A 12,159-nucleotide genomic window follows, 5' to 3' on the forward strand; every position below is an offset into this window, starting at 1 on the left:
AACCTTCAAGGCCGACCCGGTGGATCACGCCTGTAATCCCAGCACGTTGGGAGGCCAAGACAGGCAGATCACAAGGTCAGGAGATCGAGACCATCCTGGTTAACACGGTGAAACCCCGTCTCTACTAAAAATACAAAAAATTAGCCGGGTGTGGTGGCCGCGCCTGTAGTTCCAGCTACTTGGGAGGCTGAGGCAGGAGAATGGCATGAACCCGGGAGGTGGAGCTTGCAGTGAGCCAAGATTGCGCCACTGCACTCCAGCCTGGGCGACAGAGCAGGACTCTCTCTCCAAAAAAAAAAAAAAAAAAAAAAAGCAGGCCAGCCACCTGGGAGGTCGAGGGGGTTGGATCACCTGAGGTCAGGAGTTCAAGACCAGCAAGATCAATATGGTGAAACCCCGTTTCTACTAAAAATACAAAAATTAGTCAGGCGTGGTGGTGGGCACCTGTAATCCCAGCTATCTGGGAGGCTGAGGCAGGAGAATCGCTTGAACCTGTGAGGCGGAGGTTGCAGTGAGTCAAGATCCCACCATTGCACTCCAGCCTGGGTTGAAAAAAGAAAAAAGGATATGGTGGTTAAGTGCTTAATGGGTATAGGGTCGGTGCCTGGGTCTTACATTTCTGCTTGTTCTTTTTTTTTTTTTTTTTGAGACTGAGTCTTGCTGTATCTCCCAGGCTGGAGTGCAGTGGTGTGATGTCGGCTCACTGAAAGCTCCGCCTACCAGGTTCATGCCATTCTTCTGCCTCAGCCTCCCAAGCAGCTGCGACTACAGGTGCTCGCCACCACACTGGGCTAATTTTTTGTATTTTTAGTAGAGATGGGGTTTCACCATGTTAGCCAGGATGGTCTCGATCTCCTGACCTTGTGATCCGCCTGCCTTGGCCTCCCAAAGTGCTGGGATTACAGGCGTGAGCCACCATGCCCGGCTATTTATTTTATATTTTATGAGGCACAGTTTCACTCTGTTGCCCAGGCTGGAGTGCACTGGTGTGATCTCAGTTCACTGCAACCTCCTCCTCTTAGGTTCAAGCAATTCTCATGTCCCAACCTCCTGAGTAGCTGGGATTACAGGCATGTTCCACCACGCCCAGCTACTTTTTGTATTATTAGTGGAGATGGGGTTTCACCATGTTGGCCACGCTGATCTCAAACTCCTGACCTGAAGTGATCTGCCTCCCTTGGCCTCCGAAAGTGCTAGGATTACAGACATGAACCATTGTGCCCGGCCTCAAAACTTATTTTAAAGTTGCCGTAATGAAGACAGTGTGGTATTAATATGATAAACACATAGTCCAAATAAATGGAACAGACCCAGACATATATAGACCCTTGGTTTATAACATAGGTGGCACTGGAGTCATTCTTCCTCCCAATTCAAGGTTCCCATGGAAGGAACTTAGATCTGGCTCTGGCCCAACTGGAGAGGAAAGCGGCCAAAGGAAGAGGCCATTCGAGTGAGTCATGCAGACCCCATGAGTTTCATTTCTTTTTTTTTTTTTTTTTAAGATTTGGTGATTCTGCACCCCCACATTTAAAAATAAGTTTTTTAAAAAAAATCAGAGGACCTAATCTGAGAATCTTTTTTTTTTTTTTTTTTTTTTTTTTTTTTTTTTTTGAGAGACGGAGTCTCGCTCTGTCGCCCAGGCTGGAGTGCAGTGGCCAGATCTCAGCTCACTGCAAGCTCTGCCTCCCGGGTTCACGCCATTCTCCTGCCTCAGCCTCCCGAGTAGCTGGGACTACAGGCGCCCGCCACCTCGCCCGGCTAGTTTTTTGTCTTTTTTGGTAGAGACGGGGTTTCACCGTGTTAGCCAGGCTGGTCTTGATCTCCTGACCTCGTGATCCGCCCGTCTCGGCCTCCCAAAGTGCTGGGATTACAGGCGTGAGCCACCACACCCGGCCTGAGAATCTTTTACAAAGGTACTCTCCAGATAATTCCAAACAAGTTATTCTTTTTTAGGGGGGTCGGCGGAAACGGAGTCTCACTCTTTTGCCCAGGTTGGAGTGTAGTGGTGCAATCTCGGCTCACTGCAACCTCTGTCTTCTGGGTTCAAGTGATTCTCCTGCCTCAACCTCCCAAGTAGCTGGGACCACAGGCACGTGCCACCACGTCTGACTAATTTTTTGTATTTTTAGTAGAGATGGGGTTTCACTGTGTTAGCCAGAATAGTCTTGATCTCCTGAACTCATGATCTGCCCACCTCCACCTCCCAAATTCTGGGATTACAGGTGTGAGCCACCGCACCCGGCCAAGTTCTTTATTCTATAAATAGTATCAGCTTCTAAAAAAAACAAACACATTTAACCTCTTTGACAGAAACTGGGAAGCACCCCACTGTCACACTCCACGAAGGGACTGAAACTGAACTCACTTCCTTTGTGTTCTTCTGTGGGCTCAAGCTTTTAGCTGAAGAATTTCATAAGATGCCTCTGGCCTTCCTGAGAGAGCCAAAGCTGGAGGTGAGTGGGAAGCACCCACCTTGACCAGCTGTGGCTAGACCACAAGATCCCTCACTGACCAAGAGCCCACCTGCCCCCACTCCCGCTAGGGAGAAGGAAGGACATGTGCACCTGGCTCCATGTGTAAAATGTTTATTCTCAGCATGTGCTTAAGAATGAACTAGGACGGGGGGCTTCGTGAGACTTTGCCACAGTGACCTCTTGGGGGACCGGCCGTGTCAGCAAAGCCACTGGATGACAGTTGGGAAGGTGGCAGCAGCCACCAGGCCTGGAAGAAGGTATGGGGAGGCATCTGAGGACCTCCAGGGGACCCGATTGGTTGGCCACTTGGTCACCTCCAGATGCGTAGCCTGGTGTCCATTCTGAGGCACGAGGTGGGAGTGGCAGGATGTGCTCAGTTGCCCATATGGAAACTCAGCCTCCATGGGGCTCTGCGCCCTGCTCTCCTCTCTCACCTGGGGGAGGAAGTCCACAGTCAGAGGCTCCCACAGCAATCCCCTCCCTTGCTCAAACCACTGAACCATCCTGTCCACCAGCCCAGCTTACCTTTTCCACTTGTCTGAAGACCCGCAGCAGGTTTCCACGAAGGACACCTTGAAGCTCTTTCTCACTCCAGCTACGACTCAGCAACTCCTCTATCAGGACTGGGTATGTGGACACGTCCTCCAGCCCCTGAGGGAACCTGTGTGGCCACCCACCAGCCAGCTGTGGGACCTCAGCCCTGATCCTGGGTTAGGGCCTGCTACCCACCAGCCCTAGTCACACAGGGGAAACTGAAGGCCAAGTTCTTCAGGCTAGTGAATGCAACCGTAGAGGTTCCTGGAGGACTGGGCTTCTGTAGCCTCCACCTGCTGAGCAGATGGTCAGCCCACAGCTGGTCTGCAGGGCTGGGAGTGGAGCTTATCTTGGACAGATGAGCCCTGCCTGGGGAGGGGAGTATTTAGCAAGTATGACAACTTGGAGTAGGGCCACTGGGCCACTGAGGGGACAGGGAGAACCTAGGAAACAGGCCCTGAGAGTGGGGAGTGTCGGGTGGGCTACGAGACCAGAGCCTGTGGCTGAGGCCTGGATAGGAGGATGGCAGGATGGGAACGAAGACTAAAGGACTCCCTGCGGCACCCCACCCTAAGAGAAACCTCAGGGAAGCACTCACCGGCCAGCCCCGTCGTAATTTCCACCAATCCCGATGAACTCAGATCCAATGACTGCCCTGATGTGGTCAAAGTGATCTAAGGTGGAGGTGAGTGTGGGCAGCACTAGGCTGGAGTTAGACCCTGGCACCAGCCCTGTCCCCAGCACTCCAGGCTGTGGCAGTTGGCTCCACAGAGCTAGCTCATGGCCAGTCATGAGTCCTGAAGCGGCTACATGCTGGTCCATGGACCTAGAGTGGGGACCTCAGAGCCACCCCTTTGGGCCTTTTCCTGCCCAGGAGCCACCCTGCCTCTGGGTTCCTTGAGAGCCTTGTGGGGCTCAGCCTGTCCTGCCCAGACATGTGGGGAATGAGAGAAGTTCAAGGATCGGGAGCAAAACCAAGAGGCATCAAACCCATCAGCGCCGACTCTGTGGCTGCAGATCTGGGTGGCACTGAAGAGCCGTGTCTGCTGCCTCTGGGTCATTGGGAGGTCTGCCCGTTGCCCAACAGGTGCACTAGACTGCTAGAGTCGTCCTGAGAGCCCTGGCAGCCACAGCCCAAGCTGGCGCTGCACAAAGCTGAGGAGGGACTCACCTGCCACCGTGGACACGTTAGCCAGCAGGTTGCACTGCAGCACCCCCATGGACAGTGTCACCATCACGATGCCACCATTCTTCTTCTAGACGGATAAAGGGACACTCATCTCAGCCCTTCTGGCCTGAAAGCATGCCTCCTGTGCTGTGGGGGCCCTGGTAGGACTGTGCTCCGTCCTGGCTTCAGGGGTTGGAAGAGGCTTCACCTCTCTGGGCTTGTGGGTCCCTGGGTGGAAATGACTTGGCCTTGAGTTTCAGGGATGGAGGATTCACCAGCCTGTGGTTCAAGGGTATGTGAAACCCGGCCTGGTGGCTTTCTCTCCTCAGGGTCAAGAACCTTTGGATAACACACGCCTAGCCCTAGGTTTGAGAGCTGGGATGGCCACCCACCAGAAGCTGCAGGATGTCATCGGGAACATTCAACGAATTGTCACACACAGCTCTGGCAGCTGAGTGGGAGAAGATCACAGGAGCCCGAGACACTTCCAGGACCCTTCTCATCAAGGTGTCCGATGCATAGGACAAATCTATCATCATGCCCAGGCGGTTCAATTCTTCTACCACTTTCTGCAGAAACAATTAGTTTTTTTTGTGGGGGAGGGTGTTGGGATGCAAAGGTGTATACACATATCCATAGGGAGCAGGTGGGGTGGGGTACAAAACAGGAGTCCTCACCTCACCAAAGCTTGTCAACCCGCTGACATTGGTGTACATGTGGTGTGTGAACTTGGTGGAACTCTCTGCCCTGCAGGACAGCCATGGAAGGGCAATTTAGCTGATCACACCTTGGGCCATCAGGTCCTGGGAGCCCTGGGTCTATCTATCCATCCCACTTCCAGAACAGGTGCAGGACCAGCTGCTTTCTGGGACTGTGAGAGACCCGCTGGGTGTCCAGCCTCCCTCTGCAGACCCCTTTATCCTCAACGGCCTGGTCACACCCATGCCACGGATGGGGCAGTTTCCACACCATGCCATCTAGCATCCTGGCCAGGTGCTGTGCTCACCATGGTGTATTGCAGGTGAAGGTGAGTGTCAGGTAGCGCACTCCCAGTACATAGAAACTGCGCAGCACAGACAGGCTGCTGTCCAGTGAGTGACCACCCTCCACGCCAATGAGGCAGGCCAGCTTTTGAGAGCTGTTCAGACCTAGAAGGAGGTAGAGAGTCAAGTGGTTAGATCCCAGGAACAGAATCTCCAGAGTGACATCCTGACTATTCTCTCATCTGCGGGCCCACCTTCAGCTGAGGTCACAAGCTCGAGTTCAGAGTAGGAGGCACACATGCGGCGAATGAGGTCAATCTGCTCCAGGGCGAGGCGCACGGCAGTCTGGTCCTGAGTCTGGCATGAGACGGACGCTGACCAGAACTGAGGGTAGGTCAAGGGGTCCAGAATGAGGCCAGGGTGGTCTTCATCCCCTAGGCCTGCCACTCCTGCCTTAGACCCCATAATACCCATTTGGGTCAGTGGCCCCAAGCGAGGCACTACATGACTCCATGGTACCTCGATGACTTTCTTTAAATTTATTTTTTATATTTTTTATTTTAAAATTTGAGACAGGGTCTTGCTCTGTCACCCAGGCTAGAGTGCAGTGGTGTGATCATGGCTTATTGCAGCCTTGACCCCCCAGGCTCAAACAATCCTCCTACCTCAGCTTCCCAAAGTGTTGGCATTACAGCTGTGAACCACCGAGCCCTGGTTCCTTGATGATGGCTGCCAGCAGTCAAATGATGGACTCACAACACATCATAAATTACTGTTACGGCCAGGCCCAGGGGCTCACGCCTGTAATTCTCACACTGTGGAAGGCCTAGGAGGGTGCATCACCCGAGGTCAGGAGTTGGAGACCAGCCTGGCCAGCATGGTAAAACCTTGTCTCTACTAAAACTACAAAAATTAGCCAGACATGGTGGCGAGTGCCTGTAATCCCAGCTACTCAGGAGGCTGAGGCAGGGAGAATTGCTTGAACCTGGGAGGCAGAGGTTGCAGTGAACCGAGATCGTGCCACTGCACTCCAGCCTAGGCTACAGAAGGAGACACTGTCTCAAAAATACAACCAAACAAGCAAAAAACTGCTTTTAGTCCATGTGCTATGTGAATGCCCCAAGGCAATCCACATTTCAATGTCCTTTGTAATTACAGCAGACTGACCCCACACCAGGGATTTTCTGGTCATTTTCTGCATGTTTCCACAGAACCTGGGCATCCCTGCAGCTAGCCTGTCTTGGCCTCTAAGGCCCCACTCTCCTTAGAAGCCACATGATGGCACACTGCATGCCCCATTGTATTTAGTCACCCAGAGGCTGGGCGATCCAGGTTTCTGTGACCCCAACATCCCCCAGCAGCCATGCTGTGGCACCCTGTGTGTCCCTGTGGTACCTGGGCACCCACGAGGCCGTCTCTAAGCCTGTCCAGGCTGGTCTGACTGTGACTGAAATTTCGCAAGTTAACATCTTGAAGCACATTCTTGTAACGCTGTCTCAGGACCTGGGGCAGGTCATTGTGGCTGGGGGCGTGAAGGTCAGATGGAAACAAGGCCTTCAGATCAGTCAGGATACACCAGGTGCTTGGGTCTACCCTCCCCCACCCCACCAGGCAGCTCCTCACACAGACCATATAGAAATCTCCTGAAGTCGGGTTGGAGGGAGGGGGTTAGGTTCCACCAGGAATGCGGCAATGGGGGGAAGGGCACCCATGGGTGATGGAGGAGAGAGGGCATTCAGGGGTGGTGTGAGGGAGCCTCCTTGATAGCCCTGCATGTCAGAACCTCCTCTCCTGCCCAAGGTGTGTTCACCCTGCATTGCCCAAACGCTGCACCTACATACCCGTCCACGAGGGGGAAATCCCTCATCAGGGCCTGCGCGCGACTCCGAAGGTCCAGGGTTTTGGTGGTGCCTGGAGTAGTGAGGCCTGGCGTAGTGAGGGTGCTGGGGACTCCCGGCGTGGTGAAGGGGCTGGGGAAGCCCAGCGTGGAGAGGGCTCTGGGGGCGCCCGTCGTGGTCTCCCCGCGGGTTACGGGCTGCCGCAGCAGCAACAGCAATAGCAGGAGCAGCAGACGCCGCAGATGCCGCCGGCTGAGCGCGCGGGAACCCTCGTGGCCTGTGGGCTGCATATGGCGCTGGGGTCGGTCGCGGGAGCCTGGGAGGAGCAGGCGACGGGCAGAGGCCGACAATGGGGTCCGGACCATGACGACCCAGCCTCGTGGCCTCGCGAACAGGGGATTGAAGTCACGCGACTCTGCGACCGAAGAGCCACGCAAGGGGGCGCCACGGCTTTTCCGTCTCCAGGTAGGAGAGCGCCCCCATGGGCCGGAACCGCCGCTGCAGCGTCGAGGACCCCTCGCCCTTCCACCCCCAATGCTGGCTCCGTAGACCCCCAAGACAAGTAGGGGAGCAGGCCAGGCGGGGAACTAGTAGGGGCCCAGGGATCTTCCTGATCTCACCTCCTACCCAGGCCCACGTGGGGGTTAGCTGCTGGCTTGTGCCCAGCTCCCAGGCAGGTAAAATACTCTAAGCTGAGGCTCAGAAGAGTTAATTCGATCTGTCTGTTTTGACTGACAGAAAAAGATTCACTATAGATATTTCATTTCATTTCATTATTTCATTTCATTTCATGTTTTGATACAGAGTTTTGGCTCTTGTTGCCCAGCCTGGAGTGCAATGGTGCAGTCTTGGCTCACTGCAACCTCCACCTCGTGGGTTCAAGCCATTCTTCCTTAGCCTCCCAAGTAGCTGGGATTACAGGCGCCGGCCACCATGCCTGGATAATTTTTGTTTTTTCAGTAGAGATGGGGTTTCACCATGTTGGCCAGGCTGTCTTGAGCTGCTGACCTCAAGTGATTTGCCTGCCTCGACCTCTCAAAGTGCTGGGATTACAGGCATGAGCCACTGTGCCCAGCCCCGAAAATGAAATTTAAGAACAATTTTTATGGGGATCATTATTTTAGCTTTTTTCCTTGGAGTTGCAGTGGGGTGATCATAGCTCGCTGCAGCCTTGAACTCCTGAGCTCAAGCGATCTGCCCACCTAGGTCTCCCAAAGTGCTGGGATTACAGGCATGAGCCACCACATCCAGCCTTAGTTCTTTTTTAGAGATAGGGTCTTTCTGTGTCGTCCAGGCTGGTCTCAAACTCCTGGCCTCAAGTGATCCTCCCACCTTGGCCTCCCAAAGTGTTCCAGTTGCAGGCATGGGCCACTGCATCTGGACCTGTTTTAGCATTTAGTGTTGAATATTTTGTCTCTATATATGTTAATATACACACACAAAAAGACCCAGAAGAGTCTACACATCAAATGTTAGTTAATAGTGGCCCTCTCAGCAAGAGATCTACCTACACCCTGATCAGTTTGCATCTCATTTCTTTCTGTATTATGGTGATACTGGCTAAGGGAATTCATGGGTAGTGCTGGTAAGGGCTAATCAGGGTCATAGGGGGTTGGTGGAAGCACCACAGCAGTAGCTGAACCTTGCTTGAAAGGATGGGGTCTGGATCAGGCAGGAGGAGTGGAGAGGGGATCCTGTGTTGGCTAACAGCCCAGCAGAGATCTAGTTTGGGCATTACAACAACTGCTGTGGAGGAGGCACAGGTGGATCCTCTAAGGCATGGAGTTGTGGGACAAGATCAGACTAGGGCTCTTGGTCCTGAGAGCACGAGAGGGCTTGCTCTGACACATTATTTCACCTGGGGCAGAAATCCTCCTTCAAGACAACACAAGGCAGCTTCCAGCAGCCCCTCATCATTTCCTGTTGAGAAAACCCTGGTGCAGGGGAAATGATGTCAAAACTGCATCTCGGGCCGGGCGCGGTGGCTCATGCCTGTAATCCCAGCACTTTGTGAAGCTGAGGTGGGCAGATTGCTTGAGTCTAGGAATTTGAGACTAGCCTGGCCAACACAGTGAAACCCCATCTCTACTAAAAATACAAAAATTAGCCAGGCATGGTGGCACCTGCCTGTAATCCTAGCTACTCAAGAGGCTGAGGCAGGAGAATCACTTGGATCTGGGGGGCGGAGGTTGCAGTGAGCCGAGATTGCACCACTGCACTCCAGCCTGGGCTACAGAGCGAGACTCCGTCTCAAAACAAACAAACAAAACAACTGCATCTGGGCCAGTGCAGTGGCTCATGTCTGCAATCCTAGCACTTTGGGAAGCCAAGGCAGGTAGATTGCTTGAGTCCAGGAGTTTAAGACCAGCCTAGGCAACATGGTGAAATGCTATCTTTACTAAAAATACAAAATACTAGCCAGGCATGGTGGTGCGCACCTGAGGTCCCAGCTACTCCAGAGGCTTAGGTAGGAGAATCACTTGAGGCCAGGAAGTTGAGGCTGCAGTGAGCTGAGATCCTGCCACTGCACTCCATCCTGGGCAATGGGAGTGAGACCCTGTATCCAAAAAAAAAAAAAGAAAAAAGGAAAAAAAAAAAGGCCGGGCATTGTGGCTCAGGCCTATATTCCTAGCACTTTGGGAGGCCAAGTTGGGTGGATCACCTGAGGTCAGGAGTTGGAAACCAGCCTGGCCAACATAGTGAAACCCTGTCTCTACTAAAAATACACACACACACAAAAATTAGCCGGGCATGGTGGCGGGTGCCTGTAATCCCAGCTACTTAGGAGACTGAGGCAGGAGAATCGCTTGAACCTGGGAGGCAGAGGTTGCAGTGATCCAAGATCATGCCACTGCACTCCAGCCTGGGCAACAAGAGCAAAATTCCGTCTCAAAAAAAAAAAAAAAAACAAACCCTGCATCTGGGTAGCATCTGAACCCCTCGGCTTGAACCAGGTCCTGCTGAGAAAGGTCAATGATACAAACCGAATCTAAATTATCCTCCCTCTGCATCTGTTTCTGTCTCTTGTTTTTCCACCTGGGCTCCCTGATAAATGTGCATCCCTTTCTGAGAGGGCACATCGAGAAGGGCCTTGGCCTCTGGTGACTACTTCCCCTTGTTCGTTGCTGTCTGCTCCTCCTCATGCCTGGGGGTTAATGGCCAAGTGTGACCCAGCTGCTTCTAGCTTTGGTTCTCTCAGGAAGGGCAGAGAAAGGTCATGTTTATTTTGGTCTCCCGACCTGCCATGAAGGTCTTTATTTAAGTGACTTGTAACAACATGAAGAATGGCAACTTTGCTAATAGTTTAAGAAAAGTGTAGAAGAATTGCATGTACAGCTGTTTCCTATATTATTATTATTATTTTAGTTTTCTTTTGTTGTTGTTTTGGGTTCTTTTTTTGAGATGGAGTCTCTGTTACCCAGGCTGGAGTTTAGTGGTGTGATCTCAGCTCACTGCAACCTTTGCTTCCTGGGTTCAAGCAATTCTCCTGCCTCAGCCTCCTGAGAAGCTGGGACCACAGGCGTGTGCCACTACAGCCGGCTAATTTTTTGTGTCTTTAGTAGAGATGGGGGGTCACCATGCTAGCCAAGATGGTCTCGATCTTCGACCTCGTGATCTGCCCGCCTTGGCCTCCCAAAGTGCTGTGATGACAGGTGTGAGCCACCGCTCCCAGCCTATTATTTTAAATTGTTTAGGCCGGGCGCAGAGGCTCATGCCTGTAATCCCAGCACTTTGGGAGGGCAAGGTGGGTGGATCACTGGTGTCTGGCAGTTTGAGACCAGCCTGGGCAACATGGTGAAACCTCGTCTCTCCAAAAAATACAAAAATTATCTGGACATGGTGGCGCGCGCCTATAGCCCCAGCTACTCAGGAAACAGAGGTGGGAGGATCACTTGAGCCCAGGAGGTTGAGGCTGCAGTGAGGCATGATCGTGCTACTGCACTCCAGCCGTGACAGAGTGAGACCCTGTCTCAGGAAAAAAAAAAAAAAAAAAGTATTATTTTAATGGGCAGCCCCCAGAACTGGAAGAGGTTCAGAGGACTCCCTATTTCCTACATTAGACACATGAAAGGAGAGGGCATGAAGTTACAATTAATTTTTTAAGTGTTATCAAAATAATACATAAGCACAGTTTAAAATGTTTGCTTATGGCTGACTAGGTAAATCAAAGTTACCCTACTCCATCTGGGCATGGTGGCTCACTCCTGTAATCCTGGCACTTTGGGAGGCCAAGGTGGGAGGATTGCTTGAGTCTAGGAGTTGGAGACCAGCCTGGGCAACATAGGGAGATCCCTGTCTCTATAAAAAAATTTTTTAAATCTTCCTTTAAGTGAAGTGATGAAAAAAAGAAAGCTGGCCGGATGCGGTGGCTCACGCCTATAATCCCAACACTTTGGGAGGCCAAGGCGGGTGGATCACAAGGTCAGGAGTTTGAGACCAGCCTGGCTAATATAGTGAAACTCCATCTCTACCGAAAAAAGAAAAATCAGCTGGGCGTGGTGGTGCGTGCTAGTAGTCCTAGCTGCTCAGGATCTGAGGCTGGAGAATCGCTTAAAACCGGGAGGCTGAGGTTGCAGTGCGCTGAGATCATGCTACTGCATTCCAGCCTGGACGACAGAGCGAGACTCCATCTCAAAACAATAATAATAAAAAATAAAATAATAAAAAGCCAGGCACGGTGGCTCACATCTGTAATCCCCCAGCACTTTGAGAGGCCGAGGCAGGTGAATCACCTGAGGTCAGGAGTTCGAGACCAGCCTGATCAACAAGGTGAAACCCCATCTCTACTAAAAATACAAAAATTAGCCGGGCATGGTGGTGGCGCCTCTAGTCCCAGCTGCTCAGGAGGCTGAGACAGGAGACTTGCTTGAAGCCGGGAGGTGGAAGTTGCAGTGAGCCAAGATTGTGCCACTGCACTCCAGCCTGGGCGACGGAGAAAGACTCCGTCTCAAAAAAAAAAAAAAAAAAAAAAAAAAATCCAGAAAGTAAAAATAAAAATAAAATAAATTAGCTGAGTGTGGTGGCGCATGCCTATAATCCCAGCTACTTGAGAGGCTGAGGCAGGAGGATCACTTGAGCCCAAGAGTTCAAAGCTGCAATGAGCTATGATTGTGGCACTGTACTCCAGCCTGGGGGACAAAGTGAGACTCTGCCTCAAA

At 52.2% G+C, this 12,159-nt stretch overlaps 1 protein-coding gene across 1 annotated transcript; it reads right to left on the reverse strand.

Annotated features, from left to right (window-relative positions):
- Positions 1-2,572: 2,572 nt before the first annotated feature.
- DPEP3 (dipeptidase 3) lies at positions 2,573-7,407 on the reverse strand. The gene is made up of 10 exons (XM_045382673.2): positions 7,004-7,407; positions 6,558-6,684; positions 5,417-5,546; positions 5,186-5,327; positions 4,857-4,926; positions 4,572-4,748; positions 4,183-4,267; positions 3,610-3,685; positions 3,003-3,138; positions 2,573-2,911 (listed from the first exon to the last, which is right to left on the reverse strand). Exons 1-10 carry the CDS (start codon positions 7,363-7,365, stop codon positions 2,675-2,677), a joined length of 1,542 nt encoding a protein of 513 aa, XP_045238608.1. The 5' UTR covers positions 7,366-7,407; the 3' UTR covers positions 2,573-2,674.
- Between the last annotated feature and the right edge of the window lie 4,752 nt (positions 7,408-12,159).

This window comes from Macaca fascicularis, chromosome 20 (assembly GCF_037993035.2).
Source record: "Macaca fascicularis isolate 582-1 chromosome 20, T2T-MFA8v1.1".
Taxonomy (NCBI): domain Eukaryota; kingdom Metazoa; phylum Chordata; class Mammalia; order Primates; family Cercopithecidae; genus Macaca; species Macaca fascicularis.

Bases quoted from the DNA above. Each gene is read 5' to 3' on its own strand.
- DPEP3 (XM_045382673.2), bottom strand. From the start codon at position 7,365: ATGGTCCGGACCCCATTGTCGGCCTCTGCCCGTCGCCTGCTCCTCCCA. The intron at 4,927-5,185 runs GTGAGCACAGCA...GCTGTCCTGCAG, and splicing joins TTCACCTGCAATACACCATG to GGCAGAGAGTTCCACCAAGT. The intron at 4,749-4,856 runs GTGAGGACTCCT...TTGTTTCTGCAG, and splicing joins GGTTGACAAGCTTTGGTGAG to AAAGTGGTAGAAGAATTGAA.